This window comes from Myotis brandtii, unplaced genomic scaffold (genome assembly GCF_000412655.1).
Source record: "Myotis brandtii unplaced genomic scaffold, ASM41265v1 scaffold143, whole genome shotgun sequence".
NCBI classification, from domain to species: domain Eukaryota; kingdom Metazoa; phylum Chordata; class Mammalia; order Chiroptera; family Vespertilionidae; genus Myotis; species Myotis brandtii.
Window position 1 is genome coordinate 3,772,559 of NW_005355115.1, and position 20,017 is coordinate 3,792,575.

Genomic DNA, 20,017 nt, shown 5'->3' on the forward strand with positions numbered 1-20,017 from the left:
CAGTTTTCCACCTTGTTATGTAAATTAAAATCAAAGGAGGAGACGTAAGTGGATTACATGAAATCCATGGATGATATATTAGGGAGACGGGAGAAAGCAAAGCTGGGGGGGGGGGCGCGTGATCCTCTGGGATTGGATAAAAAATGATAGGCACATGCTTCTTTTACATAGGCGGGTACAGGAGAGTTAACAGTCAACAATTAACAGATAACAATGAGGGAATTTGTGGTCCCTGCTCTGGTGCATTAGTTGTGCCCTGAGGGGTCCAGAAAAGAGGAAGTTACAAAGGTATGTTATCTTAGATGCAAAAAGGCAATAGGCTCAGTGAAGATCAAAGTTGATCTTTGTCAGAGAAGATACCAGCATAGGACATGACTACTATAAACTGCTTTTTAATTTAAAAAGTTTTCATTTTAGACCATCCTTTGTGGCTACTCTAAGTCTCTGCGTTTGCAAGGCCACCACACAGGCCTTCCCTGAGTTAGTCAGGTTAGAATGTGGCCCCTTTTTGTCCACATATTGCACTCATTATGTGTCAGGCACTGTGCTATGTGCTGGAGATCTGAGAGTCAACAATAAACCATGTCCTTGCCTTCATGGAACACAGTCTCATGAGGGAACATATATCACACAAGCAAATGTAAAACTGCAGTTATGCCGCGTAGTAAGATGGAGAGGTATCTGGTGCTGAGAAACAGTAACAGGGAGGTTTTCAAGGAAGACTCCACTGTGGAAGGGAAGTTTGAGCTGCGTTCTGAGAAATAAGTGAGTTTGCCAGGTAGGCAAAGAGCCGATCGAGGAAAACAGCTGTGCAAAGGCCTTGGCCAAAGATGCGAATGGAAGATGGGGTGGGGGAGGGGAACATTAATTCTATCCTAGGTTTGCCTGATACCTGCTGCTCCACAACCAGAGCTCCTAACCATCTCAACTCTCCTGCACAGGCCTGGCTCCAGCCACAAGAAGCTGAAAATCCACATCTGACTGCAGAGAAGGAAAAGCTTTCAGGATACAGGAGCAGTGCGTGTGACTGCAGCGAGGAAGCCTGCCAGGGAACGAAAGGCCTCGGGGACTGGCAGGCAGCAGCTAGCAGCCCTCCCCCATTCCTCGGACCGAAGCACAGCCTGGACACAGAGGCCTCTACCCTTGGCCAAAAGCTAGAAAGGTGAGCGGAAAGGAAGTGACAGGGGTAACAGAGCGAGAAGCCCGCCACCTGCACCGCTCCTGCCCACCACGGCGGCTGCGCGTGCGCCGTTCCGGAAGCGGAAGTGCCCAAGAGGTCATCGTGGGTCCTCAAGATGGCGGCCCTCAGTGCCCTGGTGTCCGGTTGTGGGAGGCTGTTCCGAGGGCTTCTGGCAGGCCCTGCCGCGACCAGCTGGGCTCGGCCTCCGGATCGCGGGTTCAGGGAAGGTGAGTCCCGGTTCCCGGCGACTTCCCGGAGCGGAAGAGGAGCGCGGCGGGGGCTGCTTCCTCCGGCCGCCGCCCCCTCCTCCCCTTCGCGCGGTTCCCAGACGGCGGAGATGCTGACGCTCCCAGGGCGCCAGAAAGCCCCTTCCTTCCAGCCCCGGGTGCTGTGATCTAAGACTTCCCACCCCTGGCGAGCGTCCTCACGGGCAGGGCGGGGGGCTGGGGAGGAGGGCGGAGAGCGAGACCTGCTTAGTTAGCGAGGACCGAAGGGAAACCAGTCCCGGGGTTGAGAGAAGTTTCCGGTAGGGTCTGCATGTAAGTCTCCCTTCCGAGTCTCCGGACGCCGCCGCTCTCATTAACGTGCCCGTGGATCGTGGGGGAGGGACATCTGGAGACCTTCCCGAGCGTCTCCCCTCCCAGTTTCTCACCTGAAAGTGCTTTGTCTGCCCCGGCAGCTAGTCTCCCGGAGAGGAAAGGCTATTGAACAGCTGAAACAGGCACATGCTGAATGCTATTCCGGCTTTTCACTAATCTTACGTCTGGAAGGGCCTAGGGCAGTGGTTCTCAACCTTGGCTGCACATTAAAATCACCTGGGAATCTTTTTAAAATCCTGATTTCTGGGCCTCGTCCTCCGGAAATTCTGTTTCTTTGTTACTAATGTTGTGGCCTCACCCCATAACAAAGAAACAGAATTTCCCGAGGATGGGGCCCAGAAATCAGGATTTTAAAAAGATTCCCAGGTGATTCTAATGTGCAGCCAAGGTTGAGAACCACTGGCTTATGGGGAAACATGTACGCATTCTAGCCAAGTGCTTTACTTCAGGCTGTCAAGGGATTCTGGAGGGGAGAAAAAAAAAATACAGCCCTTTTCCTGAGAAGTTAGGTTCTCAGGAGATGAGATGTGCACGCTGCGGTAAAGGGCAGGGAGATTCGGTTACTGGAAACAGCAACCCCAATGGGAAGTTTTCGTGAAGGATGTCTTGAATGGGCTTATAAAAGGATGGGGTCTGGTGGAGAGTGAACAAGGTCTTTCAAGACATAGCCTTCCTTTGTGCCCTGCTGGAAGCAGGAAAGGATGAGTGGTGCGGGCTTTAAGATGCTGGCACAGTACTGACCCGCACATCCTTTAACCAAAACCGAGACATACCCGGAGGAAAAGAGTGGTCATTGTTTGCAGAGGGGACAGGAAAGTTCAAAAAGAGCCTAAGAAAGAGGCTGTTGGATGTGTTTCGGGAGAGATCTCTTTTTTTAGCTTTCAAACAGCAATTTCAATAGAATGGGAAATCAAAGAGATGGTTCATGAAGAAAGGGAAATAGCAGGTATGTGTGAAAAACTTGGCTCTGAAGGGAAGATGGAACATCTGCTAGAAAGAACAGCAAAGTCCCGAGACTGCCCAGTTAACATTAGGCAAACTCATCCATTAATAAAGAGAGACACCACAGAGACCATGCTGCTAATAAAAGGACTTGGAAAAGGTGTAGCACCTTATTCCCATGCTGAAAACCCAGCATTTACCCATAACATTTTTGAGGGTGTCTACCAAGTGTCAAACATTAATGGCTGCAACTTACATATCCTTTTATGAAATTCAAAGTTGAAAACAGTGCTTTGCTATGTTCCCAGAGGATAACCAAGAGCAATCGTTTTGGTTTGTTCTTTTACAAAGGAATATTTTAGATTCAGTTTTTTCTGTTGGAAAGTTTGTGAAATGATGGACTGACTGTATAATCAGGTGGGTATTTGAAGTCCTCCTCTCCATAAATACTTGGGTTGGTTGCTCTTCTTAGTTACTCACTGTCAGACCTAAAAGCTAAATTGAATTGATGTCGTCTTAAAGAAGAACCAACCACCTGTTTCCAAAGCCTTTATTTTTTTTAATCTTTTATTTATTGATTTGAGAGAAAGAAACATCGATTTGTTGTTCCACTCATTTATGCATTCATTGGTTGATTCCTGTATGTGCCCTGACCGGAAATCGAATCCACAACCTTGGTGTATCGAAACAAATCCAATGGCCTCTAACCAGCCTAGCTACCCAGCCAGGGCTCCAAAGCATTTCAATGAAAAAAGCTTTTCTTGATATTCTATCCCCTATGTATAAAGTATAAAATATTACACATATACCTAATTTTGTCTGGTCCCAGCTGATATATATGACACCTAAATAATATTGTACACTTAGAATCTAAAGTTGTGGAGAGGAAGCTGGACGTCTTGCTGGAAATATTCAAGCATCCTCCTTTTCAAAGTATCAGATAATACTATTTTAGTCAGAGTTCATGAGTACTCAGTGCCAGGACTCCTGCCTGTAAAGACTCGCTAAGTCTAAAGCGGTGGTTCTCAATTGGGGGTAGTTATGTTCCCCAAGGAACTTTTGGCAATGTCTAGAGACATTTTTAGTTGTCACAACTGATATTTCTGGCATCTGGTGCGTAGAGTCCAGGAATGCTGCTGTAATCCTACAGTGCACATGACAGCTTCCCACAACAAAGAACTACCTGGCATAAGATGTGAGTCATGCTGCTGTTGAGAAAACCTGGTCTAAAGTTTGACCAGAGGGACACACAAAGCCAAAAAATAGGCCCTAACCAGTTTGGCTCAGTGGCTAGAGTGCTGGCCCTGGGACTGAAGGGTCCCAGGTTCAGTTCCAGGTTCAATTGCAGGATCCCTGGCCCTAGATCAGGAGGCAACCAATCCATGTGTCTCTCTCACATTGATGTTTCTCTGTCTCTCCCCCTCCCTTCCACTCTCTAAAAATCATTGGAAAAATATCCTCTAGTGAGAATTAACCAAAAATATATATTATTATGGAAGGAACACAGAAATGGAAATTGTGGTTTATTAAGTGCCTGATGCAAACACTGCCAGGTTTTTCACCTACGTTTGTTTAATCTTCTCAGCAATCCTTAGAGGTAGATATTACTGACATTTTTACAAATGAGGTCCAGAGGGGTTCAGTAACTGCTCAACATCACACAGCCAGTGAGTGGCGGAGTTGAAAGTAAAACCACTGCTCTTCCCTCTCCCCCGGTAGCATCGCCTCAGTACTCCATGGCAGGGCTCCTTGTGGGTCCCTCCCTTCCCTGAAAGCCCACATCTTAACTTGCTGAAGACCATTTAGTGTCTTTATGGTTGGCACTGCCCTCCTTTGCAAAGATTGTGTTAGACCTCATTCCTGCCTTATCACTCTTAAGAGCTTTTATGAAGGAAACATATTTTAAAAAAGAAAAATAAGCATGTGCTTATCTGAATTTACTAGAGGCCCGATACACAACATTCATGCACTGGGGGGTGTGGGAGTCCCTCAGCCCGACCTGCACCCTCTCCAATCTGGGAGCCCTCAGGGGAGCCCTCTCCAATCAGGGAGTTTCTGTCTGTCTTTGCAATCATATGAGCGAATTGTCTGAGACCCCAACTAAGTTTGGTTTTTTGCTCACAGAATAATAGAGGCATTTTTTTTCATTGCTTCATTGGTGGAGATTTACTGGGAGTTTTAGGATATCTTCCCTTTAATTTTTCCTAGACACTCTGATTTTACTTATGTCTCTCACCTTTGCTTTCCCTCCATCCCCAACTGCAACAGTAACTGGCTCCAGGCTCACTTTGCTCTAGTGTAGTGCTTCTCAACCTGTGGGTCACAACCCCTTTGGGGCTCAAACGCCCCTTTCACAGGGGTCACCTAAGACCATTGGAAAACACATATATAATTACATATTGTTTTTGTGATTAATCACTATGCTTTAATTATGTTCAATTTGTAACAATGCAATTGGGGGTCACCACAACATGAGGAACTGTATTAAAGGGTTGCAGCATTAGGAAGGTTGAGAACCACTGCTCTAGTGTCTAGGACAGTGATGGCGAACGTATGACACGCGTGTCAGAGGCGACACGCGAACTCATTGTTTTGGTTGATTTTTCTTTGTTAAGTGGCATTTAAATATATAAAATAAATATCAAAAATATAAGTCTGTTTTACTATGGTTGCAAATATCAAAAAATTTCTATATGTGACATGGCACCAGAGTTAAGTTAGGGTTTTTCAAAATGCTGACATAACGAGCTCAAAAGGTTCACCATCACTGATCTAGGAGCTCCGTCTGCCATCAGAACTACGATTCCCAGCATTCCTGGTGCTCCCCACGATCTTGGTTTTCCCTTCCTGCTCTGTCTCTGTCCCATGGCCTCCCACTCTGCCAAGTCCTCCAAGGCGCCAGCTCTCCCTCTCTGCTCTTCTTGGGGAACTTGGCTCCCCAAGCCACTCCACTCTCCACTGGCTCTCCTGCTCTGCTCTCCGCCTGGCGCCTGTGTATGCAAATTAACCTGCCATCTTTGTCAGGTTAATTTGCGTACTCACTCCTGATTGGCTGGTGGTCATAGCAGAGGGATGGTCTATTTACATGTTTCTCTTTTATTATATAGGCTAGTAATGATCTATCAAACACCTTGATCAGAAAGTGTTGAAATGAGTAAAGGCTGAAGGGAATTTTCTTCATCTTTTCCAGTTAGCTATAGCATTTCAGACAAGGCAGCCCTTTAGCCAAAAGCTTTGAGAGGAGTGAGCGAGGTGAGCTTTATAGAATTGCAGCAGTAAGACTCATCCTGAAGCATAGTGCAGAGGGACATTCCCTCAGGGGTCCAAGGGAAAAGTGGGAGATGATGAGAGAATCAGAACATTTCCATGGTGGAATGAAAGATGAACAGAAGAGAGTGGTGCTTGAGAGAGGCGGGAGTTTGAGAAAAGTAGTTAATGACCAGAAGTGCAGACACATCTCAAACGTGCACTGTACTCCTGACCCTCTAAGACTCTCATTGCCACCTCTTAGCCATCCTGCCATTCAGCTACTCCATTCCCTCACACTCTGTTTGGGACTTGGTTTCCATGGACCTTTCCAAGCAGGACCTTGGTCTCTGGCACTTTCTGTAGCAGCGCCTCCACCCCTCGTCATTCATCTGTCCTCACTTCCTCCTTTACTTAAACAGTTGGGCTGTTCACTGTCTGTGTTTATGTGGCCATCAAGGTCTTTCTGTGCTCACTGCAGTCTCACCGCAATGCTGTTTGCTCTGGACTGTTACAATTCAGTTATCTTGGACTCCGTCCTAGACGAGTATTTACTGAAGCACTCAAAGGACCTCTTTACGAGGCATGGACTTTATTATAGTGAAGTTCCCATACTTGGTTTAGTTCCCTTTTCTCCCCTAGGGCAAAGACTGTCTTCCTAGTCTGTTGTAACTCCACAATAGGTGGAGCTGGCTGTACCTCCACGGGTGCTCAGCAAATGTGTTGCCTCCTGTGGAACAGATTATTTGATTTGTATGAGAAGTGCCTGTCTTTGAAGATTTTGGCCCTTGATTCTAGTTTAGAAAACGGCTTCATTTCTTTCCTGAGTTTACTTGATATAACCATTTCTCAGAACACGATGGTGATTCCATCATTTTCTAAACAAGTTTTCTGTTAGTGCCTAAATCTCTTAGTCCAGCTTTTCTTAGCCACCCCCACTTCTCTTAAATGGAGAGGAGGCCAGGAACAAAATGGATCTCAGGTTTTGTTTGTTTTTGACATGTTTTTGTATGCACACTGAAAATCAATACTATTTTGATTCCTATCTCCTGTTTTGAGAGGCTTAAAATCTATCAGAGCCTCTTCAGGCTCCAGCCAGGCCTTCTGCCCTAGCACTGAGACATTGCACTGATTAATCTCAATCTCATGTGAATTCTCAGGTCATTCCTTCTGGTTTCACAAATTATCTCTATTAGATAAGCATCTGCCTAATGTTTTACCCACTGGCTTATAGTAAGATGATTCACTGGCTCAGAGTTGCTGTGTGGGGAGCTTGTGAACAGTGGAGCTTGCCATAGTCTTTGATCTCTTTTCCAGGGGCCAGTGGGATGACTTCAGGGTTTGGTTCTTTGCCGGGAGTGATGTGTGTTTTGTTAGACTTGTTTACCTCATGATTAGGACTCAAGTGCCTCCATGGAGAAGGGAACCACATGTTTATCTGTTTCAGGGCATTGTTCTAGTGCTGACTCAAGTGGTATCAGAATGGTTCTTCTTTTGTTTCTGATCTTAATTCTTAAAAACTTTCCTCCTACCTATTGTTGCTCTAAGTTGGTCACCCTCCATCCTACTTAGTTTTTTACAAATGTACAATGTTTCTGGGGTGCCTAGAAGCCCTACTGGGCTGGAGCTGTGCCCTTCTTCTGCGCCCCCATGTTTATAGGTTGACACATTACAGTGACAGTCCCTTTGCAACTGTGCTGGCCTCCAGACTGAGCACCAGGTTGAGTCTCACCCACATCCCGTTTAGGCTGGTCTCTGTTCTGAACAAGTAGATCCGTGTGTGGGGTGACGCATTTCCTTTTACAGGGAGAAACCTAGTTTGTCTTTGTGAATTGATTGGTAACTACAATGTTTGGGAGAAAGCCTCGGGGCCTTTCTTCCATTGTTACAACTTTGTGTGTCTGGAGTTGGAAATGGAAGGGCTCTCTCAGATTGGTTATTTAGAAGTAATGAGTCTTTATGAATAGCCGTGCCCAGAAACAAATGGGAAGCAATTCCAGGCAGTCTGTGTCCAATTAGGTGTCAGTCACAGAGCTCAGCGATCACAGATGCTGCTGTGGGACTCTGGTTGGGTTAGAATTGCCTCACTTTTTTTCCTTAGACATATTCTCTCTTTTATTGTTTATTTTTTATTGCAAAAGCGGTATACATTTATTTTAGAAACTTTAGAAAATACAGATAGGCATAAAGAAGAAACTAAAATCACCTACTACCAGCACTGAGAGAAAATCAATATTACTATTTGTATATTTAGTTTCAGGGATCTGCGAGCCTATTAAAATTCATGTTTAATTGTTTGTGTGCTAAGGAAAGATCCATAACTTTGACTAGATTGTCAAAGTTAAGAACCTTAGGCTCTTTTTAATCTGTAATCTTGCCTTGGCTAGAGCTGAGTAAAACTAATTGTGGTGGCCACGCTGCTGTAAAATGTGATTTTAGTATGTGTGGAGACAGTTTGCAGTTATGTGGGCCCAAGTTTCCTATTACAGTAATTAGCAGTCAGAAGGGACCGTGACGAATATTTTGCTCCCTGAGAGCTAGTACACATTAATTGAGCATCTGTGTGGAACTGTGTGCCAGTTCCTATGCTAACAGCTATGGCTCTCTCTTTCTAAAGAAATGGGAGAACAAGCAAAGATCTCCAAGAACTTCCTATTTGATTATATTTGCCAAATGTGGGCCTTTAGCTTGGTTCTTCCTTTGCATATTGTTGAAGTTGTCATTCAGCATCTTAGTCAGAAATATGTTCAGCCTGACAGGTGTGTGTGACTTACTGTCTTCCCCTCAGGTTCTCTGTTGACTGCCAGACCTAGAGGCAAAGAGCTGTGGGAGTCCCTTTCAGTTTGGAATTGCAGCAGTCTTCCTGAACCCAGTATCTGCAGGCCCCTAATGCCCACCTCTTTTTTTATTATTGACTAGGGGCCCAGTGCACGAATCCATGCACCTTGACAGGAACTGTGGGCCGTGAGGCTGCAGTGGGCACAGGGGCGGGCTGGGCCCATCCTCCGCACACACACACCCCCGGCCCCTCCCATCGCGGCCCTGGTCCCCTGTCTGCCGGCAGCCCTGCTCCCACTACCACTGCTCCCATATGCTGATGGAGCCAGCTCCGCATGCATCCGCTGATGGCGTGGAGCGATTGGGGCCGGCGCCAGCAGCAGGTGCAGATGGGGCTGGCGCCATCAGTAGGTGTGAGCAGTGGCTGCTGCCCTGATCACCCCTCAGGAGTAGGGGGAGGTGGAGAAGCCCTCAGGGGCGATCGGGGCCAGCAGCCACCACTCACACTCGCTGATGGCACCAAGCAATACGGACCAGCACCAGGCGCCAGCAGCAGGTGCAAGCGGCGGCTCTGGTGCTGGCTGCGGATGCGGATGCGAGCAGAGCCAGTGCCAGCAGCAGGTGTGAGCAGCAGGTATGAGCAGCGGTTGCCAGCCCCGATCGCCCCTCAGGAGCAGGGGAAGGTGGAGAAGCCCTGAGGGGCAATCGGGGCGGGCAGCCTTCGCTCACACCCGCTGACAGCACCAAGCATTCGGGGCCAGCGCCAGGCGCCAGCAGCAGGTGCGAGCATTGGGCGGGACTATGGCACGTGGGAGCAAAGAATTTTCATTATCCACCAGAGGCTCGCCCCAGAGACAGCGACCGGTGCCCCACCTTGGTCTGGCGCCCCCCCGCTCACCTGCTCCACCATCCTGCCACTGCCAATGCCATGTTCCTCGTTCTGCTGCTTGCTGCTGACACCTGCCATGTTCCACGCGCGCCCCCTCATGGTCAGCGCACGTCATAGTGACCAGTTGTTTGGTTGTCCCACCTTTCGGTCTATTTGCATATTGTCCTTTTATTATATAGGATTTTTAAAGAGAAAGAAAGGGAGGGAGGGAGAAACATCAACATGAGAGCAAAACATCTGTTGGCTGCCTCCTCCACACCCCCTATCAGGGATTGAGTCCACAACCCCAGGTGTGTGCCCTGACTGGGAATCAACTGGCAACCGAAATGCACCTGGCAACGCCCAGCCAACTAAGCCACACCAGCCAGGGCACTCCCACCTCTTTTATCACACCTCTCCAGCAGATAACAAAATGCAATCCTGCAGGAGGAGTGAGGAAAAGAAGAGGATTTAACTCACACAGTTGTCCTCATATAGTTTTAACACAAGGTTCTCAGAATGAATTTTAGGAGTGAACTTGTCTCATTGCTTATCTACCCAGGGCCATTGGAGCTGTGTTAGTTCAGTGCTGTATCTTAGATTGTAAACTAATCAAGGTCAGAAATTATGTTTGTCTGATTCTCTTAGTAAAAGGACACATGCAGTGGGTACTTTTGAAGGTCTTTTGCATGCTTCTGCTGCCACCACCACCACCACACACACACACACACACACACTCACACACTCTCTTAGGTCATTATTGCTAGCCATAGTAGGACAGGATGTTGCCAATTTCCTTAGATAGCACCAAGATGAATCTTGGCTTAGAAAGGCAAAAACAGTGTGGAGACTCTTAATCCCAGAGAGATGATATTACTTGGGCATCTGGGCTTGCCCCCACCCAGACTCAAGGGCATAGAGCCTTGGCACTTGGAGGTGAACCCTGCACACTTTCTCTTCGAGGTGGGGACTGTGGGAGAGTGCAGATTGAAGGCTCTATTTTTCTGCTGTAGAATTTGAGCTATTATTTGAAACTCCCTGTTCCTTATTAAATGGTTGACCTAATTTTTCCCCTTTATCTCTGTAGTGGTGGAGATCCAAAAAGGGAAGACAACTATAGTAAGTATCATCAAGTTGGCCATTTATAACCTCTTTAACACTTGGAGCTGCCTGGCTGCTCCTTTGAGGGAGGGGAGGAGGGAGGTCCAAACTGGACTCCTAGCTCCAGGACCAGCTCCCTCTGTGACCATAAATCACAGTCTACTATTTTTCAAGCTGTGTGCTCTAGTGTGGTTCATCAGGAACAGTCACTTGTACCTGGATTGAAGCATCTGTTACTTGATTAAAATAGCCATGTGGATGACAAGATCTCAGAGGTCTTTACTGATGTGTTCTTTGGAGGGTGATAAATTAATTTTCCAAAGGGGAAACTAAGGCAATGGCAGGACTAAAGAGCCAGAGTAAGTTGATCCAGGGCCAGGCTCCTGGATCTCCGCTCTTCTCCTTTCTGCCCAGAATGACTAAGCTGCTCCTTAGGTGATGCCGTTAAAGGTGACACTCTCTGGACCCTGGGCTACTAGCCAGCACCCTGACTTGTCTGTTGGTGAGAAAGCTGGAAGGACTTGATCCACCTGCTCCCCCTTTCCCTTGTTGGGCCCATCTCACCTCCCTTCCTCCAGGAGTCATGGGGCCTAGATTATCCTCTAATCCCTAAAAGACAGCGTTGTTTTCACATGGCTTTCCATGCCTCCCAGAAATCCGCAGCCGCTCCACAGAGCTCCTAGAAGCCTGTATAGCTTCCATGTCAACCAGGGGTTTAACCCTTCTGGCGGCCAGCCAAGCAGTCTTACCCCAGATCAAGGTTTTCGGGTTCCCTTTTTGGGTCTTCCCCAGAATGCTCCCTCAGCTTTTGCATTCCTTAACCTCAAAATAGTTCTTTGAGGGGGTCCCCACCCCCTTAGGGCACCTTGTTTATTTCCTTATTCAAAGCTGAAACAAGCATTTAGCCTGTGAACTCCTTGCTGTTGGAGAGAAAACACATCTGGCTTCTGAGTGTGAAGACTGTTTTTCATGTGGGGCATGAATTCGCTATTGGTAGAATGAACATGGAGACATGGTGGCATTAGGAGAAACTTGGGGGAGGGAGCCCATCCATGCCTGGAGAGGCGCTACCTTGGCTGATGGTATTTATCGCTCACTCTCTGGGGTCTCACTTTCTTCATCTATAAAGTAAGATCATGATGCCTCCCTCCCTAGGCTGTGGGGGTTAAATGAGATGATACATGTGAACCATGATTAGCACAAAACCAGGCATATAATGGGGAATCAATGAATGCTAGCTCTTCCCCCACAGATCACCTTAACCCCTCTCAAGCCTACTCACACCTACATATTTTTCTTAGCACACTTCTCTATTTCTGGCCTTGGCCGAAAGGTAGGTAGCAGTGCCCTGCACAACCAAGCATTGCTTCCAGCTCCTCTCCTGTTTGCCAGTTCTGCCTCAGGAGACAGTGTTGCTTCCCTTCCAAAGCCTCTGAGCCCTGTCCCAGCCTCGCTCTCCTAATCCATGGCTTCAGTCAGCAAGGCTTTCTAAACTCCCGTTGCCATTGGAGCTGACTCCCACATCAGTGGTCCGTTGCACTTAGTAATTCCAAGGCCTGTGTCACAGGATCCAACAGCCACAGCAGAGGTCATTTTGCACGTGGCCTCAGCACAGTTGAAAAGGTGGCATCCAAAATAATGAAAGCGAGGAGGAAGATGGGAATGTATTCTCCCAACTGTGTTTTTAAAAGAGAGAGAGAGGGAAGCAGCAGGAGTGCACACGGATATCTGCTCGTCTAGGCACTGTTGGCTGGCATCCTAGGCTGGCCAGTTCTTTGTTGGGAGGGGCTGTCCTGTGCACTGTAGGATGGTTAGCTTCCCTGCTAGCTGCCAATAGCACCCCATCCCCCAGCTGTGACGGTCCATTAAAAATGCCTCAGACATTATTCAGCGTCCCATGGGGAAGAGTGGACAAAATCATGGCAGGGTAAGCACCACTGGCACAGACTTCGCTCTGTAAGATAAAGCTGGAAGCTGCCGTTTCCTCAGAAGGATAGGTGGATGGGAGGGAGACTTCCTGTGGACTCTACATCCCTGCACAGTTTGAAACTTTTTACCATGTGCATTTCTTACTTCTGCCCAAAGGTGGTTTTTGTTTGTGTGAGGAAGGAAAGGTAGCGTTCAGCTGATACAGCAAACCTCTCCCTCTTGCCACCAGCATTAAGTGCAGTTTCCACTGCCCTTAAGGCTACCAAGTCACTTCTCTGTGGACACTGCAGGGCCCAATATGTAGCCATTGCAAAACCACCACCATAGGTCCAGCCAAGACCTATTACCTGTTCCCACAAAACTCCCAGAGATGAAGTTACACCAGCAGTCCCACCAGATTGGAGAGTTGCTCAAGGATTAGTGACCGCACAGCCCTCTCCCTCACTGGCTTTCTTTCTCTGCCTCCTAGATCGAAGGCCGTATCACAGAGTCTCCCCGGGAAAGTCCAAATCCCCCTAACCCCTCTGGCCAGTGCCCCATCTGCCGGTGGAACCTGAAGCACAAGTATGGCTATGAGGTGAGTGTGCAAAGACACGGGGCTCTGCATGTTATAGAGGTCATATTCCCTGGTTAACAAGCAGCATCCCCGCCCCCAGCCCTTCCCCCATGGCCACTGCTGCATCCCATGGAGCCACCAGAGACAAGCATTTTGTCCAGTGGCTCTCAGCCCTGCTGCACATTAGAATTACAGGAAAGCTTTAAAAAGCGTTCAGGCCCCACCCCCAGACATCGATTCAGTTGGTCTGGGGTAAAGCCTGGCCATCATTATTTTTTAAAACTCCCCAGGTGATGATTCTCATGTGCAGCCAGGGTTGAGAATCATTTAGTTCATTGTCTGGTTGCGTGTGAATCAGACCACCAGAGCCCTGTACCCCAGTCTTGCAGGGTTGTGTTCCCAAGAGGAATCAGGATCTGAGTTTGGCTTTCTTTCTTTTATAATGAGAGGCTATTTGGAAAGACCTCACTGTGATCTGGAGACACATTATTGTCTCTGTGTTGGAGCTACAGAGACCCCCTGTTTGCTCCAGCTCTTCTACCTCTTCATCTGTTTCCACAGGATGATGACAGTGAATAATAAGCACCTTGCATTGAGCACATGCTCTGCATCAGGCACTGTTGTAAGCATTTACACATCTTCATTCACTTAGTTTTCACAATATCCCTGTGAAGTAGGTACTTTTTTCATCCTGGTTTTACAGGTAAGGAAATTTGAAGCAGGGAAAAGTTAATGAACTTGCCTCAGGTCACCCAGCTAATTATCAGACTCTGGAGATACAAACCCCACTACGATCCCAACTATTACTCTGCATTCTCTAGCAATGGGGAGGGCCTGGGGAAGAGGACACAGCCCTGGAGAAATTCACACTTGTCCTTCAGAGTTCTGTTGGTGGCATTAAGCACCCTATTTTTAGGTTTCAGGTGGTTCAGGCTCTGGGCCAATTTGACCTGCCCGTTGTCCCTGTGCCCCTCTGTGGAATGGATGACTAAGGGCAGCGATCCCGGTCAGGTGGTAAGAGCAGGAGAGGCCACATGCCCATGGGATCTGAACAGAATGACCCAACTAATCTCCCAGGCTGGGAGCCTTGGCTTTAGGCCACCAGGGGTGGTGAGGGGGTGTTCTTTCACTCTGCCCTGGGCCTTACTGCTGATGGCCGCCTGGAGTAATAGGAAGCTTGCAGGCCACGGGGCAATATTCACAGCTTCTTGTTACATGGAAGCCAGTGGGGTTGTGGCCATACTTGGAATCCCAGCTGAAGATGGGGAGGTGAACCTGCCTGACCACCATGGGGCACTCTTCCTACCAGCCGTTTCCAGGAAATAGACTTGGCTCTGTTTACCCAGCAGAAGAAATCCAATCCCCTCCGAGGTAAAGGCTAAAGTTGTTTTCCTTTTACCCCTTTCCACTCAGGACACCGTTAGCCTGAGCTGCACAAAGCTGTTAACTTCCTTGGCAATGGGGGAGGCTAGGGCAGTGAGCCCAGTTTATTAGCCCTGGATAATCCAATCCAAGTTCTTTTCATCAGATTCGGAAGATTACAGGGGTGGGAATTGGGGGGTCTGGGTCCCTCAGGAGCTGTCCAGTGATTAAAACAAATCTGCGGTTATACAGCGAGGCGCCTGCCAGGGCAGCAAGTCCGTTTGTGGACATGATTGCTAAGACGGGTGTGCCAGGCTCCTGGAGAGGGGGGCTGGGGGGGGAGGTGGTGGCTTTTATTTAACCCCCTCGACTGTCCTGTGAGAGTTGGGGGTAAGAAATGGTCTCTGGTCCTGATTTTGGCTCTGTTTATCCTTGTTCCCTTGACTCTTCAAAGCAGTCTGATGGCCCAGAGGAAGCCTGAGCGTCCATCACATCCGGTCACTGGGGCTTAGAAGATGGGGGTTAACTTCACAGCCTTGGTTCCTTCTTCAGTGTGTATCCTGACTAGCCCTTCAGAGGGAAGGCACAAGGTGGAGGGACTGTCTGCATGTACTCTGGCCTGTGGCACAGAGGCTTTGTGGGCAGAAAGAGAAGATTTTCTCCTTGTATGGAAATACATGGCATACCCTCTGCCTGGGAGAATAACAGGCCTTTTGTCACCAGGAAAGATACTGCAGGTGAAGGAAAGATTGTTAACACTTCTTGAAGAGTTTCTATTCTCTATCAAAATATTATCTTGCCCTAACCAGTTTGGCTTGGTGGATAGAGCATCGACCTGCGGTCTGGGGGGTCCCGGGTTCGATTCCGGTCAAGGGCATGTGCCTTGGTTGCGGGCACAACCCCGGTGGGGAGTGTGCAGGAGGCAGCTGATCGGTGTATCTCTCTCATCGATGTTTCTAGCTCTCTATCCCTCTCCCTTCCTCTGTAAAAAAAACAATAAAATATATTTTTTAAAAAAAGATTATCTTATCGAGGAGCTAAAAGCTCTTGGGATTGCCAATGGGGTCAGAAAATCTTACTAAGTTGGGATTTAGCCCGGCTGGTGTGGCTCGGTGGTTGAGCGTCGACCTATGAACCAGGAGGTCACGGTTCAATTCCCGGTCAGAGCATATGCCCGGGTTGCGGGCTTTATTCCCCAGTGTGGGGCGTACAGGAAGTAGCCAATCAATTATTCTCTCTCATCACTGATGTTTCTATCTCTTTCCCTCTCCCTTCTTTGAAATCAATTTTAAAATATTTTTAAAAAATAAATTTGGAAAAAAAAACAAAAACAGTTGGATTTAACTTTTGTAAGGAAGAAGGTAGTAGACCAGTGTGCAAAGCTCTGTGTGGAGGGAGTAGTCTCAGGTCAGTGCCCAATAGAGACCTCAACCTCTTGGAGTGCCAGAGTCAATAGCCTCCCTTATAAGTCACGTGGCCTGGCTTCCCAGCATCAAAAGTCCACCCCGGTGACCCTCACCTCCTATTTTCTGTTTCTTCTAGGATGTTCTGCTGCTCAGTCAGTTCATCCGGCCTCACGGAGGCATGCTGCCTCGAAAGATCACAGGCCTGTGCCAGGAAGAGCACCGCAAGATTGAGGAGTGTGTGAAGATGGCCCACCGAGCAGGTAGAATTCCCCTTGGGGCTGTAGGCGCCACACCCCCTTCCCCCCCACCAGCTGCCCCATGTTGTAGCCCCTCCTGGAAGAGTCTTCATTATAATCCCCTCAGTGCCAACCTTCCACCCCCTTGGCTTTCCCTGTGGCCCCCGGGAGCTGCAGAGACCATCTCCTTATATGCTCTTCCCTCCACTCAGGTCTGTTGCCAAATCACAGGCCTCTGCTTCCTGAAGGATTTGTTCCAAAAAAGAAACCTCAGCTCAACCGGTAAGCACACTAGGGTGTCAACACCCTGAGCATTCTGCAGGCCCCCAGTTCTCACTGTATTCTGCCGAGAAAGCCATTTTTTAGAGCTCATCCCACAGCCCAGGAAAGCTAGAGTGTTCTTTGGCTGTCCCTCCAGCTTGAGCACCCACCCCCATTGGTCCCACCGAGGCTGCAGTTGACGATGCACATGCTTCTATCACCCTCCCCTGCTGCCCTCAGCCCTCTTTCCTCTTCCCTCCCTAATAGGGCACTTAGCACAGAGGCAAGGAGCGTAAGGAGGTTTGCTGGTTGGGCATTAGAATGTGCTAATCCCCTGTTGATGACATCATACTAGGTTGCTATGGGAATGTCAGAGCACTTCAAACTTGTAGTATCCCAGCATTGGGTTTATTAAAGGGCAAAATGAGGCTTTAAAAATGGGAGGGCTCTCTGGGTGGGGCCACTTTATAACTGTGCAAGTTGTACACTGCAAAACTTGAAGGCAGTATCCACATAGACTAGATTGTGAATGGCGCTTCCTAGAATTGTATACTTAACCTGCCCAGCTGCACGTGCTGACTCAGCAGGTCCTGAGGTTTTAGAGAAGAGGAAGCCCCTAGATCCTTAAATCAGTCAGTCTGCCTTTCATCCTAAGCAGGGTGGCACCCTCTGGTGTAGGAGCAGACCTAACGCTGTCATCCTGTTGTATGTTCCTTCCCTTCCCCCATATCTGTTATAGCCACACTCTCATACTCCTAGATCTGTAATACCCCCTATTGAGAGTAGAGCCAGGACTGTAAAACTGATTTTGGTATTTATTCTTGTTCTCCTCTATCAATGGTTCCTCCCTCTTTCAACCTGTCCAGCTGCCACTGGACTTGACCAAAGATGGTTGAAGCAAAGCAAGACTTAACCCACCCCCTAGCAAACCTCCTAGTCTGATCCCTAACAGAACCCAGGCACGAGGGTAGGAGTTTAGGCAAATACCAGCCACAAATTGCTGGGGTGGCAGTGCAGGGCCAGAGCTGGGTCTTCATTGATGCCTCACCACCACCCTGGCCCCATGCGTATCTCCACCTGCCTTTCCCACATGGTTAGCTGGGCTATCTGCCCGCAGTCCTGGGGATCAGGACCTAGTAACCGCTTTCTGTCTTTCCCAAATATGCTATGGACCATTTGGGGGTTGAGCCTACCCCCACCCCCCGACTTAGCAGCAGGCCTAAGGACACAATCCATCCTGCCCTCAGGCCTTTGAAGTGAGGCCAGGCTCCCTCCCATATATCCGGTGTCCTTTAACGTGACACAGGATTGATGATGTGTGGGGGCCCTTGGGTTGCAAAAGGCCACAGTGGGGGAGCGAGAGGGGGAGTCAGAGTCCTGGCTGCGATAGAGGTTGATTCCCTTGCGAGGGACTTTATGATTCTGTCCAGAGGCCCTTGGGCTTTGGGCTCAGGGGAGCCACACTTCCTTCCTTCCTCTGCCCCTTCAGGAGTGGTAGGAAGGAGCCTTAGTTCTTCCTAGAGCTGGAATCTTCCCAAAAAGCTGCTGGAGGCCACCCAGGCACCCCTCCCCCACCAGCTGGCTGCTTCATGTGGCACAGGCATCAGGCCCAGGGCTAGCTGAAGCCCAGCTTCCTCAGGTCTCTCCAGGGCAGGGGGGGACACTTCTAGGGCAGCAGTTCTGGAGAACCCGGTCAGCCTGGAGGATCTTCTGGGGTCCTGACATTCCAATGAGCACTCTTTTTGGGAAACCAGCTCCCATATCCTACCTCTTTACCCATCCCCTCTGGAAACTGGGAGATGCTAGCCCAGGGGCCTGCCAAGTATTCCTTTCCTTACCCTTTATTCTCCTGCTGCCCCAGAACCAGCAGCCATAGGAAAAGCAGTCCCTCGCCTGTCCACTCCTCAGAAGCCTCCCTCCCTGTTGGGGCATTGACAGTGACAGTGGCAGGAGACTCAGAGAAGTCCTTCCTGCCCGCCTGCCTCACACTTAGGCCAGCACCTCCCCCAGCTCTTACTCCACTCAGAGCTGTTTCTTTGCACAGGGCTGAGAGCAGAAGACTCAGTTGAAATGTATAAATCAGCAATCATTTTTTTACTTTTATCTAAAAATGTTCGTCCAAGTGTATTTTTTTTTTTAATTAAAAAAATCTATCATTTGAGAGTTTTTTGGAGCTGGCTGTGTTGAGTCGCAGCCTAGAGTGGAGGCAGGGAGGATCCTGGCCTTTGCCATAGCTGAGCTTTTAGGATAAAGGGTGGGCCTCTCTGGACAGGCTCCAAGTTTCACTCTGAATGGAGTAAACCCCAGCCCCAGCCGACATGAGCCACTGTTCCGGGAACATCAGCGCCCTGGCCACCCCCAAAGGAGGCCAAAGGACTGGGCGGCAGCCATCTTTCCCCACCTCTCCTACTTACCCCCCTGGGCCCTCACCCTTGGCTCCCATCATGGGTTGAGTGAGGGGCAGGGGCCTACACCAGTTATGGCTGCCCAGGGGAGCTCCCTGAAGGCTGGGGGGGCAGAAGGAGCCAAGTGGGGAAGAGGGAAGGATTCCTCCAGGCCCTTACATCAGCCTCTCCTCTCCCCATGGCTGAGGCCACAGAGGAATGATCTGCTCTCTGAGTAGCCTCTTTCTCCACCTCCTCCCCCAGCAAATACACATAAACATTGACAACTCATAAAGATCAAGGGAGCGCGTGGCCCTGGGCTGCCTGACCCTGGCCACACACGCTTACGGCAACAAGAACCCAGCCCATCTGTTTACAGCACACTCAGCGGTTGCTCCCAGGAAAAGCCCCTGCTCCTCAAGGAAGGAAAACTAGAGAAAGGGTTTGGTTGGACAGCCACAGCTTTGGCCTGAGGAGGCAGTGCCCACTCTCCCAGTTCCAGCCCGGGCCCCCAGCCTTCAGCCACTTCTTGGTCCTCCCTCCACAGGTACCTGACCCGCTGGTCCCGCCGCTCCGTCAAGCCCATCTACAATAAAGGCCACCGCTGGAATAAGGTGCGCATGGCTGTGGGATCACCTCTCCTGAAAGACAACGTCTGCTACTCAAGAAAGCCTTTGGTGCTGTATCATGGTTAGAACCTGGCCAGAGCTCCTGCACTCCTGCCCTTCGCACGGCTGGCCTGGCCCCTCCAACATGAAGGACACAAGTGGCAGTGGGCCACCTTCAATGCCCTCCGCCTTCCAGCAGCAGTGCTGGGAGGTGGGGGCAGGCAGGGCAGTTGGGTTCTTTGGCAACTACGATGGTCTCATGGCTAGTTGCGGCCATACTCTGTGCTAGGGGACAGGAGTTTTGCTCAACGAATGTCATAAACCAGGCTCATGTTTCACCCACTGGATGTGTGCTCACTGCGTGGGGGCTTGGGCCTGTTTCCGGCCAGTTACTGAGCAGAGTCACTGATCTCGTGCTGGGCTGCATAATGCAACTGAAGGGAGTTCATGGGCTGAACAGGTTCCCACCCTCTGTTTTGACAGCTGTTAGTCTGGGGCCTGGGGGCTGCAAGGAGGCGAGTTGGTCTGCCTGGCCTGTGTACAACTCTAATGTGAGTCCAG

The 20,017-nt window shown here is 49.3% G+C and overlaps 1 protein-coding gene across 3 annotated transcripts; it reads left to right on the forward strand.

Moving 5' to 3' along the window:
• Positions 1–1,249: 1,249 nt before the first annotated feature.
• MRPS18A (mitochondrial ribosomal protein S18A) lies at positions 1,250–19,798 on the forward strand. Of its 3 annotated transcripts, none has more exons than XM_005860967.2 (6): positions 1,250–1,407; positions 10,701–10,732; positions 13,113–13,220; positions 16,104–16,227; positions 16,416–16,485; positions 19,396–19,798. In XM_005860967.2, the coding sequence occupies exons 1-6, from the start codon at positions 1,296–1,298 to the stop codon at positions 19,541–19,543; spliced, it is 594 nt and encodes a 197-aa protein (XP_005861029.1). In that variant the 5' UTR covers positions 1,250–1,295; the 3' UTR covers positions 19,544–19,798. The 3 variants fall into 3 exon arrangements, with proteins under 3 accessions (XP_005861029.1, XP_005861031.1, XP_005861030.1); XM_005860969.2 differs by lacking the exon at positions 19,396–19,798 and adding an exon at positions 17,331–17,727; XM_005860968.2 differs by lacking the exons at positions 1,250–1,407; positions 10,701–10,732; positions 13,113–13,220 and adding an exon at positions 14,931–15,298.
• Positions 19,799–20,017: the final 219 nt, after the last annotated feature.

Excerpts from the sequence above, each read along its gene's own strand:
- MRPS18A (XM_005860967.2), top strand. The coding sequence starts at position 1,296 with ATGGCGGCCCTCAGTGCCCTGGTGTCCGGTTGTGGGAGGCTGTTCCGA. Across the intron at positions 10,733-13,112 it reads AAAAAGGGAAGACAACTATA|ATCGAAGGCCGTATCACAGA; the intron begins GTAAGTATCATC and ends TCTGCCTCCTAG. Across the intron at positions 16,486-19,395 it reads AAGAAACCTCAGCTCAACCG|GTACCTGACCCGCTGGTCCC; the intron begins GTAAGCACACTA and ends CTCCCTCCACAG.